Raw genomic sequence first — 21,811 nt, 5'->3', positions numbered from 1 at the left:
CGTTAAAGAATGCTCAAACTTTCGTACAGTGGCATTTATTTCACATGCCAGGAAGGTAATGCTTAAGATCCTGCAAAGTAGACTCCAGCAATACATGGAACGAGAGTTGCCAGATGTATAAGCTGGGTTTAGAAAAGGGAGAGGAATGAGAGACCAAACTGCCAATATCTGCTGGATAATGGAGGAAGCTAGGGAGTTTCAGAAAAACATCTATTTCTGTAAAGCCTTGAACTGTGTGGATCATAATAAATTGTGGCAAGTTCTTGGTGGTATGGGGATACCAAGTCACCTTGTTTGTCTCCTGAGAAATCTGTATACGACCAAGCCGCAACAGTAAGAACAGACCACGGAACAATAGACTGGTTCAAGATTGGAAAAGGAGTACAGCAAGACTGTATACTTTCACCCTAACTATTCAACTTGTAGGCAGAACACATCATGCGAAGTGCGGGGCTTGACAAATCCAAGGCTGGAGTTAAAATTGCTGGAAGAAACATTAACAACCTCAGATATGCAGATGATACCACTCTGATGGCTGAAAGTGAGGAGGAGCTGAAGAGCCTTATCATCAAGGTGAAAGAAGAAAGTGCAAAAGCTGGGTTGCAGTTAAACATCAAGAAAACCAAGATTATGGCAACCAGACTGATTGATAACTGGTAAATAGAGGGAGAAAACATGGAGGCAGTGACAGACTTCATATTTCTAGGAGCGAAGATCATTGCAGACACAGACTGCAGCCAGGAAATCAGAAGACGTTTACTTCTTGGGAGGAGAGCAATGGTCAACCTCGATAAAATAGTGAAGAGCAGAAACATCACACAGCAACCTATGGATGCGAGAGCTGGACCATAAGGAAGGCTGAACGAAGGAAGATAGATACTTTTGAACTGTGGTGTTGGAGGAAACTTCTGAGAGTGCCTTGGACTGCAAGAAGATCCAACCAGTCCATACTCCAGGAAATAATGCCCGGCTGCTCACTGGAGGGAAGGATATTAGAGACAAAGATGAAGTACTCTGGCCACATCATGAGAAGACAGGAAAGCTTGGAAAAGATCATGATGCTGGGGAAAATGGAAAGAAAAAGGAAGAGGGGCCGAACATGGCCAAGATGGACAGATGGTATCCTTGAAGTGAATGGCTTGACCTTGAAGGAACTGGGGGCGGTGACGGCCAACAGGAAGCTTTGCCGTGGGCTGCTCCATGAGGTCACGAAGCGTCGGAAGCGACTGAACAAATAAACAACATCCATTAGAGCAGTGTGAGTCCCCAGGTGTTTTGCCCTACAATTCCCAGAAATCCCAGCCAGTTTACCAGCTGTTAGAATTTCTGGTAGTTGAAGGCCAAAACATCTGGGGATCCACAGGCAGATAACCACTGGATTAGAAGGAATATCAGAGTTTTTAATATTATTTTTGCACACAGGAAACCAGAAATAAGGTTCGTGGCAGCCTAACATTCTCAGCTCCCTTGCCAGCCTCTTTATGTGTGTTCTATGATCACTTTTTTGCTTCAGCCTTTACCTGAGAGTTTTGTTTCAAGCTTTGTTTTGAGTTTTGTTATTGTCCTGAAGGTATTTTGTTTTGTCAAACAGTGTCATTCAGTTCTTGAATATGAATCTTATTCTGTTTTTTGACAATGGTTCCTCTTTTATGTTTAGTTGGAATGTCTTTAATCCACCTATATTGAAAACTAGCGTCATTAAATGGCTAAAAGTAACAAAGTTCTACAAGTCAAACCTCGCTTAAGCCACAAATACACTAAATGATCTCTGATTAGAAAAAGACCAAGGCATTGTAGAGCACTGGCATTATATGGCACCATGTCCAGCCCCTGGCAATTCCAGGTTAAGCATAATTAGCTTAATGCTCAGAATGTGACAATCTTCTAATAACACAAATGTCATTCATATGCATTATCCCCAATTGCTTGCTCACCAGTATGACTGCGCTTGTGTACCATAAGTACATTTGGACCAATGCACACCATCCCACAGATATCACATTTTAATTTGCCATTGGGCAGACGGATGCCTCCAGGGGAATGTGGTTCTTGCCCTGAACCATCACAATAGCCAAGGGGCTCTGAGAGAGAATCCTCCACAATCACGCTGTCATCTTTATCAAGGAGGCGGTCATCATGTGACAGCAGCCGGCTTGATTCTTCATCACTGTACATTTCCACCTTGATAGAATTTGCTATGGAGGGGGAAAAAGATAAAACAAAATGTTAACAGGATTATATTAAATATTATATTAAATAGGTTGGCTTTTTAAAAAGCACAAGCAACAAATTCCAAATGCCCTACAAAATTAAAAGAGAGAAGCTGAATTGAGTTTGAAAATTAGCAAGGATATTTATAAGGATTAAGAACCCTTTTCTATGAAAACAGCTGATCCAGCAGGGCTCTTTGTACTTAGATTAAACAACTCATTCTCATGAATCTGGACCTTTGCAGATGGAAGAAGCAGGCCTTTCTCCTCAACTACAACCACAGTCAACTAGAAATGACTATGGATATTACAGAAACAATCTAAACCAGTGATTCCCAAAGTGGGCGCTACCACCCGCTGGTGGGCACTGCAGAGATCCAGGGGGCGGTGATGGCAACTATTAGGCCACGGGAGCGGGGCCAGGGGAGGGGTGGGGCCTCTTCCCAAGTCCCGGAGACAGGGCTGAGTACCTGAGGCACCTAGGACACAGGGGGCATTGCTAGAGGAGTGGGTGTGGTTTCTTCCCAAGAGCCTGAGACAGGGATGAGAATCTATACCTCTCCTGAGGCGCTTGTTGGGACATAGAGGGCAGAGCCAGGAAAGGGGGTGGGGCCTCTCCCCAAGAGCGCGAGACAGGGCTGAGCCTCTGTATACCTCCCCTGAGGTGCTTTTTAGAACACGGGGGAGGGGTATAGAGATTCAGCCCCTCAGGCCCTTGGGACGAGGCTTTCCCCCTCCTCTAGCCCTGCCCCCTGTGTCCTGGCAGGCACCGCAGTACAGGGATAGAAGCTCAGCCCTGCCTCAGCGCTTGTAACTCCGCCCATCCCAGTCCTGGCCTCCCAGTTGTGGCTCCGCCTCCCCCCCCCCCCAGCTCTGCATCTTGGAATAGGGGAGAGGCTCAGCCCCGCCCTCTTCAACAGGAGCCACGCCCACCCCTCTAAGCCATGCCCCTTTCCAGGGGGCACTGAGTAATATTTTTTCTCGAAAGGGGGCGGTAGGCCAAATAAGTTTGGGAACCACTGCTCTAAACCTTTTAAGAATTCTTCCATTAATACCCAGAACAACTACTTTATAGGAATTTACCATAATTTTACCCCTGCAATCTACCACACACAAGGAATTAAACCTGAGATTGCAACCACAAAGGAGTCTATATCAATTGATGCAGGTAAAATTGCACAACACATTGTATTATAACAGATCCTGCTGGGTGACTGAAAACAATTTCAGATGATGGGTAGAAAGGGTTTGTGCCACTTCAAGGTGTAAAGCATGCTATCAAATATTTAAAAGAATGAAAACTGACCAAGGTAGCAGTACTACCACATGCTAGAAAGGGTTCTAGTGCTCCAGTTTCATATCTGACTAGTAGTCAGTGACTACCAAGTCCACACAGGCAGGTGGAGTGTTTCCTATTTTTTAGCCATAAAGCATTCCTCTTCAGTCCTTCACTAAAGGAAAAAACCAATCAAATAGTGACAGTGGTGCACAGGATATCAGAATTTAAATAATGCTGCAGTGTGTAGATTGCATACAAACTCCTTATTACCCGTAATCGGATAATTACAAATTGTGGGATGGAAAAACCTTCTTGAGGATCAGACAGAACGAAGCACTTTGCAAGTCAGTGGACGCTGGCATCCTGGAAAGCAAAGCACACTCTACCACCTCCTGAAGCAGCTAATGGAATGTAAATTTGAGAAATGAGAGCTTTCAGCCTCTCTACCTTTTGATACATGGAGCAACCTTCACTGAAGAAGGAATGCTGTTAAAAGGCCTCACAGAATAAACACCCCTGAGCCTTTGGTCCATAGCCAGTTTTTGTCATTCAATCTTGGTTGGAGCGTATTTAGAAATGAGGTCTCTTGTGTTCAAATTTCCTAACATATCAGATCTACTGGATTCTCTTCTAAGTTGCATTCTTCTGCAGCAGAAGAACAGCTTGAATAAGAACTACATTGGAGGTGATGGAGAAGCTTTGTTTAGAATACAGAACCTACACCCTTGTAAAAAGGTAAAGGTTTCCCCTGACGTTAAGTCCAGCCGTGACCGACTCTGGGGGTTGGTGCTCATCTCCATTTCTAAGCTGAAGAGCCAGCGTTGTCCATAGACATCTCCAGGTCATGTGGCCGGCATGACTGCATGGAGCGCCGTTACCTTCCAGCCGGAGCGGTACCTATTGATCTACTCACATTTGCATGTTTTCGGACTGCTGGTTGGCAGGAGCTGGGGCTAACAGCGGGCACTCATTCCGCTCCCAGGATTTGAAGCTGGGACCTTTTGGTCCGCAAGTTCAGCAGCTCAGCACTTTAACACATTGTGCCACTACTGTGCCACCCTTGTAATGTTAAGTATTTTCTGTGATGTTGACTGGTCGTAACTCCTGAGTTTCAGAATAGAGAGTTCTTACTTAAGTAGAGATTGAAGTGGGGACCCTCTACAAACAAAGAATGTGCTCTGTCACTGAAGCTGTTATTAATGTGTCTGCTTCACACACTTTTAAAACAGGAAGTGGAGAATCTTAATCTAAAAAGTGGAGATGAACTCTCCCTCTCCTTAGCTCCTCATGCTTTGTTGCTCACTTCTGCTTTTAGTATCAGAACTAGAATGGGCAGAAGAGCATACTGAATCAAGAAAGGAGAAGATTCCATTCCCCTCAGCCAAGCACTCGTCTTCATTCATCTTATAATAAAAAGGCCCATTAGTTTCTGCATTTTGAATGGGGAAAACACAGATGCAATATGGCTGACTTGACTGTATCCAGTTTAACCCTCCAATGATGGCAATATATGCTCTATTTAAGTGTTACAAGATGTGAGAAATAACTAGCTTTCTTCATGTGTGTTTCCTCCTGTTGCCCAACTCCTGATGTGTTGGACAACAATGAGAGTTTTAGTCCAACACTTGTGAAGAGCATTAGGCTGAGGAAAGCTGTCACAGATTTTACCATAAGATGACATCCATAATTTTGACAGCAGTTACCATTTAACTGCAAATAGATTGCTAAAGACTCTTTGATTTATCACATCCTTATTACTCTTACTACCTTTAAAGACACTGAATTCTGTTCTCAGAATGAAATGATTCCCAAAATGAAGAAAGAGGCAGCTACAGTATAATCCCAAAGTAAGGTCAAGTTTTGACACTGATAAAGAATTGCAAACCTATTTTACTACCGAATAATGACTATAAGATTCTTACACAATCTAGACAGAAAGACTGAAAGTAATTCTGTAAGACTTCAGTCATCAAGACCAATGTAGATTTTTACCAAAAATGCAGCTGACAGATAGTATGTAAAACATTTTAGATATTTTGGAATATTGAGAAAGACACAAAGAAAAACAAGCAGCATTGATTTTTTAGGATGAAGAAAAAAGATGTTTGATAATTTGAAAAAAGTTTTTTTTTTTTTTTTTGGTGACAACTATCAAATAGGGGAAAGCAATTTGTAATATACAGAAGGTCAAATTCTGGTTAACTGAAAGTTAACAAAACTCTGCAACATACAAAAAAGGAACATGTTTCCTCACTTTCTCCTCCTTTAGTCATTTTAGTTCCGGAGTTTCTGAAAAGTGCTATGGGACAAGATGAGAGAATAAATTAAAGGTGGTTACCAATGACTTGTGTTGGAAAATCCATTGGAAGGTACAGTGGAACCTCTACTTAAGAGCATCCAAACTAAAGAGTATTTTGAGTTATGAGTCATTGTTCGACCCCGGTTTCACTTTGACATAAGAGCAGCATTTTTAGTTAAGAGCTAGCGCCAGAGGGAGCGCTAGTATGAGAGTACAGAGCTTTAGGGCTTCAAGGGAGCAGTCTCCATGCCTCCTGCTGCTCTTGTCCGCTTTGGGAGATTGCTGTATGCTTTGCGCTTGTCCGCTTTGAGGAACTTTGGGTTAGTTGATTTTGTGTGGTTTTTATTCCTGGTATGTTTGGCTTCATGAAGAGAGGGAAAGAGAGCAAGAGACGGAGGGAGGCTGGAATGAGTCCAGTATGAAGAAAATGATGCTTCTGCCTCTTCACTTTGTGCTTCCTTGCCACAACTTAGTGCTTCTACCATTTTAAAGTTCATCTTTCTTTTTTATTGTCCCATATAATTGTCATTTATACATTATTTGTTATTTATAAAGTTCATTTTCTTATTTAAAAACACATAACAAAAATGGGAGGGGGCTGGGAGAGATTAATAGAATTTAAATGGGAAAATTTACTTTGAAATAAGAGCATTTGAATTAAGAGCTCGGTCACAAAACGAATTAAACTCTTAAGTCAAGATATCACTATGTCCACTGTTGGAAAGTGTAACAGAGTTTAATGATTGCCTAGATTTAAACATTCTGTTCTGGATGTTATGAATTAGTCTCTTGTTTTAATATTGTATGTTTTTCGTATGCTTCTTGCCGATTTTAACGATAGTTTTATTGCTATTGATGTTTTACTGGTATAATTGTTTTATAGTCGTGTTACTGATATTGATTGTTTTGTCGGGCTAGGCCCCATGTAAGCCGCCCCGAGTCTCTTCGGGGAGATGGGGCGGGGTATAAAAATAAAGTTGCTATTATTATTATTATTATTATTATTATTATTATTATTATTATTATTATTATTATTAAAGACCCTCCTCTCTCCCTCCCCTCATTTTGATCACACACTGCTGCCCTGGCAATTGATGTGGCAGTTAGCAAGGCCTAGAAGAGCTGGTGAAGTGGAGCTGCCACTGGGATGAGCACTGTCGGTGGAGCCAAGGATGAATTTGTGGCATGAGAACAGGTCCCATGCAAAGGCTGATGCCAATACAAAATGGGAAGAGTTGGTGGGGCAGGGAAAGGCAGCAGCCTTCAGCACCAGCAAGGCCACTCCTCAGTGCAGTGCGTAAATACCTAAAGCATTTTCTTATTTGTCCCTTCTTTCCAAATTTGAAGAGCAACTTTAAATGAATGCACTTTGAGGTTTTAAATCTTAAGTTAAGTCATGGTGCTCCACAGCAATAAAAGATATTTAATAGAGATCTATGGAAAAGAAAAGGTTAAGAATTGCTGCACGATAATATCCTAGAAGAGCCAACTCTTTCTAACACCCTATCCTCATCAAGAGGAACACACAACAGGGAGCCTTCAGCAATGAAATTTATTTAAATGAGACAGTTGTACTATAAGTAAATGTCTAGGGTGAAAATAATCCTTGCAACTAGAACACACTCTTCTAGGAGTGAAGAAGGCAGGAGTTTGGAGGAGTTTTAACAGCAACAATAAACCTATTTCCCAAGAACAGTATCTTGGAGATCCAGTATAAACTGACACCTCTGTGAACAAATACAAAGTGAAAGCCAATTCACTGGGGCAGGAGACACATTGGTGCTGAGTGAACTTTGATGTTTTTCCACCCCCAGAGGAAGAGAGAAGGTCCCATCCCCCCACCCCACCCCACCCCCCACCCCCCGCGCGCTGCCACCACCACCACCCTGGACAGAGAAGGGAGGGCTATTGTTCTGAAACCTTCCTTACAAAAAGAAAGTGGTGTCTGGTTGGGCTGGCAAGACAGGTTATGTAATGTTCCACTGTAATATTCCAGTGTAATGCTCCACTGGGGCATGAGCTTGCTGCCTGAACCAGCTGTGAAATCAAGACTGATCAGAAGCAACACCAAGAGCCTGCGTTTCCCTGTTAAAGAGGAACATCTTTATTTCCTGCATGCTCACTTAATCAGCAAGTTTTTCTCTCACACCAAACAAAAGAACAGATAATTTTCTGTGGAATCAACTAAATGCAGAACACATTATATGAACTTCTGAATATTCTTTTCCAAATGATGAAAACCAAGAAATTGTTTTTATTTATTTTATATACCCCACCCTTCTACTTGCATTGGTTCCAAAGTGACCATTTACAAGCTGGCTATCAGATGGGATATATATCAAGAGACTTCAGAGTAAGAAATGATGTTGCAGCTCTATCATGCGAAAAATCATAAAAAGTCAACGTAATGCAGAAACCAAATGAAAAACACGGATTATTTCCAATTTCCAAAAGCAGACAACTGTTATTCTACCAGCATGGTATACTAGTTTGATTGTTTTAGAGCCCAGATGATTCGGTCTGAATCACGCTCAACTATAGAAACCCACTGGATGGCCCTAGACAGGTCTACACCCTCAATTTCAGAGGAAGGCAATGGCAAATCTCATGTGAACAAGCCGCCTTAATCAAACCCTATGGGAAGGACACCATAAGGTAGAGTAGATCTGAAGACCCACAACAAGAAGTTCATTCTACAATTTGGCAACTTCATACTTTCCCACAGAATTTGGTTTCTTTCACACACAAAATAACTATAAATTACAGCAAGCAAGGACTGAAGTTTCAGACAGCAACAAGTTAGAATCCATTAATGCATACTAGTCTTTTCCTAGTACTCTTTGTATTTAAATTCCCCAACTAATCTCTGCATTATATAAGCCAACATCAGTAAATGCTTTCCGTCAACAATTCCAATCTGCTGCCATTCACTATGACAGAGAGTGCCTTGAACAGCCTTTTTCTTTTCTAATGTAACAGGAATTGTAAAGTGATTCAATGTCTTCAAATAAAATCTTACATATACATATATATCTATATCTGAATGGGTGCTTGCACATTCTTAGGGCCACTCAGAGCCACATCTAGAACAAATCTGAGGTAGTGCGGAAGTGATAACATTTAAAATGTAGACACCTGTAATGACAGTCCCAACTGTCACTACCTTCAAAAGCAGACAACTGTTTTGATCCACCTCTATGCATATATTATGACACAGACACACACATACAAGGTCAAGATATGCCTGAAGTTTCTTTTTCCCTCATTACATAGAAATACTTTCCTAACACCTGTAAGCCTTAAAGCTAAAGAAATTAGTAGTCTAAGGGGTTCCCTTTGAAGTTCCAGTATTTCAACCCTGAGAGCCCTTAGCTCCACTATATTCTGATCCTATGAAAATTTCCAGAGAACTTCATGATTTTTACATCTTGGTCTTATCAAATGGAAAAGATAGTTATTGGTTTAGATTAGGAGTTTGCAAAGTGTGGCATGGTTTGTATGGTACTCCAATTTCTCAAGAATGTCACTTTGCTGTTTAAAAAAAGTTGATCATCTCTTCTAAAAGCCTTCATGGGCAATGAGATAGCTTTTTTCTAACATGCTTAACAGTAAGAAGTGTCTATTATTCAAGACCAGATGTAAACTTGCTACCTATTTCAGTTGTGCTTTGTTTTGGCATTTTTAGTACTCTGGTGCAAGAAGATCTCAAGAACAGAAAATTGGTCTTCCTTTGAATGTGGTCACTAGCCCAGTCAAAACGTAGTATAATGCATTTTCAGGGTGAATTATTGGAATCCCAAGATTAAATACTCACCACTAAGGGAGCGGCTTGGGGAGGAGTGTTGGCTGTTTGGTGTGCTCACTGTTGGCCCCACAATGGTGGAGGTGAACTCCTTTTCCAAAGAGGAATCTCCACTACCTTTAAGAAAGAAGCAGGGGCACAGGTAAGTTTGCATAGCCGTGGTTTAAGAAACCATCCCAAGTAATTAACTTATTTCTGCTATGACTATGTCAGAAGACTGGAATAGAAGCTCCTCTTGGTGCAAGATCTAGCCATCACAGCTTACAATTTTTAACAGGAATATCCAAACTCTTAAAATAATAAAGTGTCCTAGAGTCATGCCCCCTTATACTATCAAATCGAAATGAATTGATCCAAAACCTATTGTTTGACAGAAACAGCATTTGACAAGCATTCACAAAAAGCACACCAGGTACTGATAAAACAATTTTATTAAATATGCTATATGGTTATATGGCTGATTTCATAAACAGCTTCAGAATTATAGCACCACTTTTAACATACATTGCCAAACTGCTAGATATTGGAATAGTTGCAACTTGCAAGCAATATAAGCAGCAGCAGCATCTGTTGTTCCTCACTAAAGTGCAAATATTTAATTACATGGCAATTAAAAAATAAAGGGCTTTTCATTTGAAATGTGAAGGAGCCGTGGTGGCGCAATGGGTTAAACCCTTGTGTCAGCTAGACAGCTGACCTGAAGGTTGGGTTGCTGACCAGAAGGTTGCCGGTTTGAAGCTGCAAGACGGGGTGAGCTCCTGTCTGTCAGCTCTAGCTTGCAGGGACATGAAATAAGCCTCCCAAGCAGGATGGTAATACAACTGGGCATCCCCTGGATAACATCTCTGTAGATGGCCAATTCTCTCACACCAGAAGCAACTTGCAGTATGTTCTCAAGTCACTTCTGACACGATTAAAAAAAATTAAAATGTGAATCACCATAAATGCATAAATGAGATCCAAGGCAGTCATATCCTTGCTGCTAGATGCTTTACACTTGAAAATAATGTTCAATGCCAATTTAGCAAACTACAAAAGCAAACATATAGAAGTAAGTTTCAACAACATAAAACTGTCATAGAACAGCTGCTATTATAATTGTTCATAATAAAGGTGTGGCTATCAAATCCAAGCTCAAGATGACAATATCATTGAAGAGAATTCCTTTCAAATGCATTCCTCCATTGAGCTTATGTAGCCTTCATGAGGCAACATTAGTGCAACATACACAGAGCTCACACATTGTTGAAAACTGCCTAAACATATTAATTTTACAAAGCTACGTTGGGCCATTCCCCATTTAGAAAAGCTAACCTATTGCAATAGTTTGGATTATCAGAGCAGACAAGCCAGAATCTTTTTAGAACCTCATTTTCTATTTCTTATGTTAATAGGAACCCAATCTCCATCTATAGCTCATTTATTTCAGAAATGCTACTCTAATTCATGTACAACGTTGTCTGAATTTTTGGCCAAATGTACTAGTCTAAAACTCACTGCCTATGTACCACTATGTTGCCATGAGGTAAAATATGTGTTTCCATTATATATTTTCATTTGCTAGCATGTTCACACACACACAAACTCTTAAATTACCCAGTATCCCACTATAGAAGCCCATTGTATAACCTGATGAGATATTTATGCAGGTGTGTCCCCCAAAGAATCTCAGGGCTCAAAAATCCTTCAGCATCCTTTTTTTCTTTTATTTAGAAGTACAGCATGTGCATCTTCTCAAACAAAATCCTAAACACATTGACTCAGAAGTTCTTCCTATTGTGTTAAACAAAGAGCCACCTTTGAAGTGTGCCTTGAATTACAGCCTAGGATTCTTAAATTCCTAGATCTTGTTGGCTTTACAGCATACTGATAAATGCTTACAAGGTATCAGGCTTCCTGGATGTTGTAGCTCTCATGATCAATCCATCCCATAGAGTTCTTCTTACATGCTTCAGCAGAGGGAATATCCTAGCTGCATAGATACCTCAGCTGTAACAGCTTTCAAGTTCCCCAGAGGAACTTTGATTTCCGAAAGATCTGTAGCAAACTCAAGCTTCCCATTGACACAAAGATACAATAAGGGACAAAAACATGGCTCTTTTGAACTGAACACACCCAGGGTTGTTGTATGTCTTTCGGGCTGTGTGGCCATGTTCCAAAAGTATTCTCTCCTGACGTTTCACTCACATCTATGGCAGGCATCCTCAGAGGCTGTGAGGATGCCTGTTATAGATGTGGGCGAAACGTCAGGAGAGAATACTTCTGGAACATGGCCACACAGCCCGAAAGACACAACAACCCTGTGATCCCGGCCATGAAAGCCTTCGACAACACATTGAACACACCCAGCTTGCTAAAATATCATTAGCAAGCCAGGACGCCAACAAGTTCTTTCTTCACAAAGCACACTCATTCTGTACCTGGTGGTAATTTCATTCCTGTTTCTCCAATCCGTTTCATTTATGCCCTAAAGGAGGAAATAATTCTATACCTACTTCACTGAATGGGAGCCCTAGTAAACTCAAAAGGGACTTCTGAATAAGTAGGGTTGTGCTACTAATATCAGCTTACTAAGTACCATTGTAAACTAGGATCAAATCATGATTTAAAGAAGGGACACTAGTTAATAAACTCATACCAAGGGAATCCTGATTAAGAAAGGATTATGATATCAAGAAAATCAATGGGACAAGAAGGGAATGGAGAGAGAATTGACATGAATATACATTTTAAAGTTTAGCAAACCAACACCATTAATATTGCCAAACCAGCCCATTTCATGAGATCTAGAAAAGCAGAGCAGACACTATGAAACTCCTAGGCAGATTGGTAATCTTAATAGTATATTGTTAGAATTTACCCACTTTTGTCCTAATAAGACTGAAAGGAACATCTCAGACCACATTCTTCTGATGATGATACTGTCTGTTTCAGGGCTGTATCATTTCAGAACCAGATTAAATTCTCCAAGAATAAGGTCAGCACCCCACATTCACAGGGGTAATAGGCACAGGATCCCCGTAAAAGTGAAAATAAAATTGCTGGTTTTTTTTAACCTGAGGGAACACCTCACTAGGAATTTCTAGATCTTCCAGCACAATTCTATGGTCTACATCCACTGGAAATTGACTGTAGAATCACACTGAAGTACCTAAAAATTCTGAGAGGTGTTCTCTTTCTAGACATGTCTAGGTTCTCCAGCATGACTGGGGAAAATTGACCATAGAATCAAACTGGAGGTGCAAGCAATTCCTAGAGATAATAGTTTTAATCAAATTCAGGAATAAACAAATCAGCAAAAGTAAACCACAAATATGGAAGAACAACTGTATATATTTCTCTGTACAAAAAGTTCTCAAAATATAGGAAACAAGCACAATAGACGATTAGCTTATATTTTTCATGCTTTTCACTTTTAATATTTCAACTGATGAGCACACTTTGATAAGATGGAATACCTAGCCACACAACTCCATGCTCATTCTAAAGAGCTACAGCTCAGGCACAGGTTTATCACAAAAGTGCAATTAAGATCATGGTGCTTGTAAATCTAATTGTGGTATGGGAGGTAAAGGTAAAGGTTTCCCCTGACGTTAAGTCCAGTCATGTCTGACTCTGGGGGTTGGTGCTCATCTCTATTTCTAAGCCGAAGAGCCGGCGTTGTCCATAGACACCTCCAAGGTCATGTGGCCAGCATGACTGCATGGAGCGCCTACCTTTCCTCCAGAGCAGTACCTATTGATCTACTCACATTGGCATGTTTTCGAACTGCTAGGTTGGCAGAAGCTGGAGCTCACTCCGCTCCCGGGATTTGAACCTGCAACCTTTCGGTCTGTAAGTTCAGCAGCTCAGTGCTTTAACACACTTCGCCACCAGGGTTCCGTGTGGTATGGGAATCAGGCATAAATTTTCATTTTAATAAAGGAGCAAAATAGGGTATGTGCATTAAATAGTGCAATTGTCTAAAAAAACAGAGGAATGATAGGATTTGTCTCTTGCCTATAGGACATTTCCCCTCCTTGAAAGTTTTGAATTATCTACTGTTTAACAACAAGGTACATCAAGAAAGTATCTATTGAAAATGGTCATATTTACAGGGAGAATGAGTAGCATTTTTGCTGACAATTGGCAGTGCATCTGATGTAGCCAGATCAGTACAGGTAGTGGAGCCATGGCATAGCTACCATACTACAACAATTAAGCCAAGCCCCCTGCCTGTATTTTCTATTAAGCACCTACCCCACCCCTATCTGCCCTCTTTGTCCAGTTTCTATTCAGTACTCCCATTGTGTAGAAACACTCTTATCTGCTTAGAATTCATGCTCTCAAAGGCAGGAAGCACATCTGGAGAAAGTCTCCTTGCTGAAGCTTTTGTGATGGTTTTCTTCTGAGTTTGAATGGGCTGTTTGTTGTTCTCCTGCTCATATGGATTAACCCATTCTAGTAGCTATCGAGAGAAAGCAAGCATGCTGTTCCAAACAGGTGAACTTAAGTTTACTGAAAGCACGGCATGGCTATTGCAAATATTTCACCCCTCCCTCCTTTAGTTTTGGAGTCTACTTCTGAAAGATTCTCTCTCAGCCTCTCCCTTAACCTCTCCATTCTTTAGAGAGCTAAAAAGGGGGCTCAAATTTACTAAAGACTCATGTGATCACTCAGATGCAGCCTTACACCCCTCATGGTGAATATTAAATTTGAATTAGAACTGAATGATAATATGGTTAAGAAAAACAGCCAGCAGCAACCAACAGTTCTCACCAGAGAAAGTAAACCATCAATGCTTTGGACCAAAGATATGTTCTGCTTCTTGTTAGCACAGGCAGTGAATTATGATCCCACTCTCTCCCTAGGCATTTATCAGATAATAATAAGAAGGGGGGGAGTGGCTGAGAAGAGGGAGAAAAGAAAAGAGAAGACTTCAGCAGAGACCTGGCAGCTCCCTTTATAATACACATCACTTTTATCTTGCCCTTTTTGTAGTTCATCCATATCCAAAAACTTGTAGTTGCATTTAGAACTGTCACAAACAGCCCCTTGAACCAGGTAAGGGATTCAAGAGATCAATTTATCTGCATCTGAAGTTATTTCCTCAGCTGCTTTGCAAGGTATCAGAAACACTCCACACCCCCACACCCCAAATGGCACCAAGTGTAAATAAAAACAGAAACAGCATGGAGTAATTTCACACAGCCACCCTTCCCCATTTAACTTACATTATTCTACCTTGCTGACGATACCCTGGAGTGTTATCACAGCCAACTCCTTGGAAACAGCGCTGGCATACAGACTGTGAGTGTGTGTGGCTGCATCTCGGCAGTAGGGTGAACTCAGCCACTCACCTTCCAGGAAGAAGAGATTCCTGGAAGTGAGAGAAACGGCCGTCATTTTACAGTCAAGCAGCACTGTTCGAGTAGGAATCCATACGGCTGCAGTGTCCCCTTTCGCTGAGATTCAGGCTCATCCCCCTAATGCTTTGTCTCCTAAAATAGAGGCATCAGCTAGAAGGTGGCATCCCTTTAAGTGAGGTTTTTACAGAAAAAAAACATTGACCTGGCTGGATGCGGGGCAAGAAAGGCCATGTAAAAAACATCACAGTTGTTGTCTGCCCTTCATCACTTTGGCAACAGAAATGGATGCTGCAGAGGAAAGAATGCATTGCTTTGGAAAGGTAAAAGCTCCCATCAAAGAGCTTTTAACACTCCAGAAACTGACAGGAGAAACTGCATAAGTACAATGAAATACTCCATCAGTGTTGAATAAGGGACAAAATTTCTATTAGAGATTGCTTCACACTTGACACAATCAATTCATCCTGTAATAACGTTCTGATGTTGCTTTGTTCAACTAGTGTTCCTGGCCAAACAGTAGCCAGGAACATTAATTGGAAAAAGCAAACTATACATGCATATATAGATAGCTTGACTTTACTACCCTTTATTATATAGTATAGACTAAACTATAAAAGGATGGAAGAAGCATATACTGGATATGTGAAGTTGGGGAATTAGTGAAAATGAGTCAGAGCATGGTGTAATGGATGGAGAGTTGGACTGTATGGAAAAGATCTGGGTTCAAATCCCCAATTGGTCATGAAGCATACTAAGTGACTTTGGGCCAATCATTAAGAATCTTGACCAACTTGCAGGATTGTTATGAGGATGAAATGGGAATAAAACTCTTGAGACAGCAAAGCACATCAATGTAACGAGTAAATAAAAGGTGTTGTCAAAAGCTTTCATGGCCGGAATCACTGGGTTGCTGTGAATTTTTTGGGCTATTCTCTCCTGACGTTTCACCTGCATTTATGGCAGGCATCATCAGTGGTTTGTTCAGAAGGACCTCTGAACAAACCTCTGAGGATGCCTGCCATAGATGCAGGTGAAATGTCAGGAGAGAATACTACTGGAACTTGGGTCATACAGCTCAAAAAACTCATAACAACTCTAAATAAAAGGTGTTTGTATGGAATAGCAAATTACTGCATGAGGAAGCTTTAAAGTTCTAGAAGCTGCCGCTATTTTTGTGAACCAGCTATGAGTCAAATAACTGCTTGCCCACAATGTCCTGCCTCATGTACGGAGGAGGAGTTGCTTAAAGCTACGGACAATGCGGTTGCTGTTGCCCGCTTTTGTTCTAAAACTATTTAGTTGCTTGTGATTTCCTTTTTTTTTCCATCATTTTAAAAATGTATTTGTTATGCAATGCTTTTGACACGAAATAAATAAATGAGTCAAATTCTTTATTCCAGTGAAATTCCTCTCCCAGAAATTACTAATATTTTTTGCTAAGAATTTAGTAACATTCTATAAATGTATTTGTCCTTTTGAATTTTGAACATGAATGCACACTATTATCTCCTGATTAAAAGTCTACTATTTGCCCATTAGATTTCTACAATACCTATGTTTAAAAACATTCATAAAAAGAAAAGAAACATAATATAGGAGCTTTAATCAATTTGCAAAAAGCCAATTTAATCAATTTCCATGAAGGCAAGTAGTAAAAGAGGGAAAAGCTCCCCCCCCCCCCCACACACACAAAACGATCATGCATGTTATGGCAGGTATTGTATTTGAAGGATGACAGGATTCCTCCATGTGAGTAAAAGGAAACAAAATGGTACCTACTATTTGAAGTTTTTCACATCAGTGATTGTGTTAGGAATAATATATTAAAGAACTACAACCTAATTAAATGGAGGAATAATTTTAAGTAGATACAACTTGATCAGTTGAATTAATCTATATTAAACTGAAACAGAAAATTCTCAAGTTTAGGATAGCAAAAACCCAACAAAAATGTCAATCTTCTTGTGAGCCAGATGCTAAGTTTGAACTACTAGGACCAGACAGAATTTAAAAAAAAACATGAATTGTAGTGATGCCAACATTGTATTTTTGAAAACTATACATTCTTTGTAATCCTGTTTGTTACAAGTACTTACACCACACTGTGCTAACCTCATGCACTTCTGATCTGTCAGGTCTACACAGCAAAATGAACCCTCGCAGCTTTTGCCTAGTATAATTTACACCAGTGGTTCTCAACCTGTGGGTCCCCAGATGTTATGGCCTTCAGCTCCCAGAAATCCTAACAGCTGGTAAAATGGCTGGGATTTCTGGGAGTTGTGGGCCAAAACACTTGGGGACCCACAGGTTGAGAACCACTGATTTACACAAACAAGACATGAAAGGTAATGTGGTCTACGCATTCTGCTGCCACATACTACTCTACGTACTCACACTGGGCACAGCCAATGCGGACAGACTGTTTTACTTCCATGTCTCCTGGTACGAAAATGAGCTTCAGTGGAATTCCTGTGAAATCAAATTTCAGGACTGTTGTGTATCCCCACTTTTTATTGGTTGTTAGAACATGTAGTCCTCCAGATGTTGTGGAAAAGCAACTTCCATCATTTCAAAGCACTTTCTGTGGTGTCCAAGGTTGATGGAAACTCCAATCCAACATCATCTAGAGGGAAACATGTTTCTCACCTGTATTGTGCTAGTGAAGGGAGACTGCTAACATTTAACTCCAATTATGGCAACTGCAGCCGTCATAATGCCAGTTCTTGCTCTGGAGTTTTACTTCTTTTTTATCAACTGGTTTACACAAAAAAGATGCACAATACTTTCTACAGTGAGAATATATAATGGCAAGAAAAATACACAGTACAATATAAGCTTGTTTAAAGTTTAAAGGGGGAGGAGAGGGGAAAAAACAGGAGAAAGAGAAGGAAAAAGGTTAGAAATGAAGTTAATAAACTAGAAGCCATATCCAACTTCATTTCATCAGCACATACGATGAGACTGCACACTGAAGAAAATGGAGATGATTACACAAACTGAACAAACCAACGAACATTCCTAGTTTCATTATCCAATCCAAAAAAAGGAGGAACAGAATCTGAAACTTTTTGCTGCTCTTGGTGAGACTTTACTGTTGTCACCAATCTTGTCCTTTCCTTTTGCCTCAGGGCAGGGTCTGGGTCTTGCTTCTTATGTTTCACTTAACAGTCTAACAGTAATAAATCTTTCAGAGAACAATTTAAAGAGTACTCCTCTTCCTGATAACTTGATAATTCTGCAGACTTTTGCTTGGGGAACATCTTTTTTATGCTTTTCAGATTCAGCCTGAAGGGCTTTAGTTCAACAAAACACCTAAACCTGACTGTTCTTGTGGTAACCGTACCATAATCAACCCTCTTCTGGTCTATAAAGTTCACTAAGCATTTGAACTAGACCAGGTATTCTCAAACTGCGGCCCTCCAGTTGTTTGGCCTCCAACTCAAAGAAGCCCTAGTCAGCTTGTTCAATGGTAAGGAATTCTGGGAGTTGGAGGCTCAAACAACTGGTGGGCTGCAGTTTGAGGATACCTGGACTAGAGCAGCCACTTTAATTTTTCTGGACAGGATCAATTCCTTGGAACTCTTTAGTGTTTTTTCATTAAGTAACAACTCAGAAAACAATTTTGTGCTCTTGCTTTCTAGAATGGCTCTACTGACTTTGTCAACGAATACATCTTAATCCACATAGAAAGTGTTGTTACAAATGAGCAGTGGAAGAGGAAGACACACATCATCTCCAGCATATTGAGATGCATTTTTGGAAAATGTTAAATTCCACCAGAAAGCCACACTCTAAGGGATGAGACAGGTAATGGTGACTTTATCGACCTCTCAACAGTATTTGGGATAAACAATAATTGTTGGAACAAGAAGCCTTGTAATTCCATGTTGTAAACATACACAGGATTTCTAGATCCTTATACATCAAGCAAACATCTACCAAATATTTGTCAGTAGAATTTCTTTCAGCTTTATTTAATAACGTAAGTCATCGCCACAGATTTTTAAGGTTGAAACAATCAATGGATAAACCTTGATTTGTCTAAGACAATTAGTAGTTTACATCTTGTTCCCATAATCTAATCCCCAACAGGTCTCTTTATCAAAATCTGCCCTCATAGGGAGTATTATACATTTGTCCTTCATTGGTCTGGATGATTTACCAGCATTAAGGCATGAATGTTTGACCAGAGTTTGCAAAGTAGCCACAAACAGTTATGCATTTGATTCAGCAGAGGATTAATTTTGGACAACTGATCATTAATACCTATGGTTTCTAAATCACGGATTTCTCATATTCCATGTTTGGTGATGGCAGTAGTATTTGTTGTTAATTCATATCTTGCCTTTTCCTCTGAACTGTAACTCAAGGCATCTTGAGTTTAAAACATAAAAGAAATAAAAACGTAAGAAAAAACACACAAACTATCTATACAATTAAATGATTTAATATATATGAATTAAAAATACTAAAATTTGCAGAACAGCATGCTGTTAAAAGCCCAATTGTGTTAAAAGCCTTAGTGGATGATCTCCACCTTAACACTGACAAGAGAAGTGTGTCCTTATTTGTGCTGAAAGTGCATTTGGGAATCAGAGGCACTGTGTGGTTCCGGTTGTAGCACTCAGGCAAGTTCCAAATGGTGATGCTTGGGGATAGCTGCTCTTCAAAAAAGGAGTTGTTATATGGCATCCCACAAGGTGCCATTCTATCTACAATGCTTTTTAATACTTACATGATACCGCTAGGAGAGATCATCCAGAGACATGGAGTGAGGTGCTATCAGTATGTTGATGACACCCAAATATATTTCCCTATGCCTTCAAAAACAGCTTCAGCTAAGGATAGTGTGTCTCCTTCTGAATGAACACGTGGAGGAGGCAATGGGCTGAATGCAGAGAAAATCAACTGTAACTAAATACAGACAGGATAGAGATGACTGCCATCAAGGGTCCTAACCTAGGGATGGAGGTACGTCAACCAGTTTGATACAGGGGTTTACATTTCCCCTGAAAGACTGTTTATGCCAGCTGTACCCCTTTTTAGAAATTGAGGATCTAAAGATAGTAGTGCATGTGCTGGTAACCACAAGGTTGGACTTTTACAAAAAGCTTTACATTGGGCTACCTTTGTACCAAGTTTGGAAACTCCAGTTGGTTCAAAACATGGCAGCCAGCTTGGTTACAGGAACATTGAGGAGTGAGCATATTACACCTATAATAACGTCACTCTACTGACAGCTAATTAATTTCAGGACAAAGTGCAAAGTGTTGTTGTATGTTTTCCGGGCTGTATGGCCATGTTCTAGAAGTATTCTCTCCTGACATTTCGCCCACATCTATGGCAGGCATCCTCAGAGGCTGTGAGGTATGGAGAAACTCAGCAAGGAAGGTTTATATATATCTCTGGGAAGTCCAGGGTGAGGGAAGAACTTTTGTCAGTTGGAGGCCAGCGTGAATGTTGCAGTTAATCACCCTAATTTGCATTGAATAGCTTCATCTACTGGCTACTTTCTGCCTGGGGGCATCCTTTGTTAGCTGCCCCTTGTTCCCATGTCTCAGAGTGTTGCTTCTTATTTACTGTTCTGATTTTTGAGTTTTTTAATACTGATAGCCAGATTTTGTTCACTTTCATGGTTTCCTCCTTTCTGTTGAAGTTGTCCACATGCTTTTGAATTTCAATGGCTTCTCTGTGTAGTCTGACATGATAGTTGTTGGACTGGTCAAGCATTTCTGTGTTCTCAAATAATATACTGTGTCCAGGTTGGTTCATCAGGTGCTCTGCTATGGCTGATTTCTCTGGTTGAGTTAGTCTGCAGTGCCTCTCATGTTCTTTGACACATGTTTGGGCACTGCATTTGGTGGTCCCTATGTAGACTTGACCACAGCTGCATGGTGTACGGTAGACTCCTGCAGAGGTGAGAGGATCCCTCTTGTCCTTCACTGACCATAGCATTTGTTGCTAATTTGTTGCTAATTTGTTGCTACGGTCAAGTGCAAAGTGTTGGTTTTAAAGCCCTACAAGGTTTGCATCCAGGTTCCCTAGAGGATCACCTTCTCCCACACAACCCACCTGTTAGGACACTGGCAGATGTTTACTCCACCTTGACAGAACGCAATTGGTAGTCATCATCCAGAGGATCTTTTCATCAGCCACCGAAGAAGGCTGTGAAATGACCTGCTGGAAGGGATCTGACAGCTAAGTGAGCTGTTGGAATATAAAAAAAACATCTGAAGACCTATCTCTTCCAGTAGTCATGTCTTGTGTTTACTATATTTTAATTTTGTTCTATGTATTTTAATATATGTATTTTGTAAAATTACATTTAATATGTGTGTTTTATATAATGTTTATGATGATTATGTGTTTATTATTATTATTTCCAGAATTTATACCCCGCCCTTCTCACCCGGGGGGACTCAGGGCGGCTTACACAGTTGGTAACATTTAATGCCAAGAACATAATAATAAAACAAAAAACAGTACATATAATCAATTAAAACTTTAAAAATACATCATTAAAATACATTATAAAAATTAAAACATAAGTAAATTAGATCCATTTGTCTAAAAACCTCATGCTTCAGCCTTCAATCGGACCATGTCGACGTTATCATATTACTCGTTAAAAGCTTGTGCACACAGCCATGTTTTCACAGCCTTTCTGAAACCCAGAAGAGTTGGGGCTTGTCGGATATTTGTGGGGAGGGTGTTCCACAGCCGGGGAGCCACCACCGAGAAGGCTCTGTCCCTCGTTCCCACCAGCCGCGCCTGCGAGGCAGGTGGGACCGAGAGCAGGGCCTCTCCAGATGATCTTAGGGATCTAGCTGGCTCATATGAGGAGATATGTTCGGATAAGTAAATTGGGCCAGA

General features: G+C 40.5%; 1 protein-coding gene across 9 annotated transcripts in view; it reads right to left on the bottom strand.

Annotated features, from left to right (window-relative positions):
- ikzf4 (IKAROS family zinc finger 4) overlaps positions 1–21,811 on the bottom strand; it is a 73,972-nt gene that overhangs the window by 21,685 nt on the left and 30,476 nt on the right. For 6 of the 9 annotated variants that reach the window (XM_062974031.1, XM_062974033.1, XM_062974035.1 and 3 more), the window contains 2 exons: positions 9,603–9,707; positions 1,935–2,195 (listed from right to left, as the gene is read on the bottom strand). In XM_062974031.1, coding sequence (XP_062830101.1) covers positions 1,935–2,195; positions 9,603–9,707 — 366 coding nt within the window. Of the gene's footprint in view, positions 1–1,934; positions 2,196–9,602; positions 9,708–14,803; positions 14,950–21,811 lie in introns of all 9 variants that reach the window. The other 3 variants (XM_062974038.1, XM_062974039.1, XM_062974037.1) reach the window with 1 other exon arrangement.

The sequence above is a fragment of the Anolis carolinensis genome, chromosome 2 (genome assembly GCF_035594765.1).
Source record: "Anolis carolinensis isolate JA03-04 chromosome 2, rAnoCar3.1.pri, whole genome shotgun sequence".
NCBI classification, from domain to species: Eukaryota; Metazoa; Chordata; class Lepidosauria; order Squamata; family Dactyloidae; genus Anolis; species Anolis carolinensis.
The sequence above is the reverse complement of the archived record's forward strand: the minus strand, read 5'-3'. Positions and strand labels throughout refer to the sequence as shown.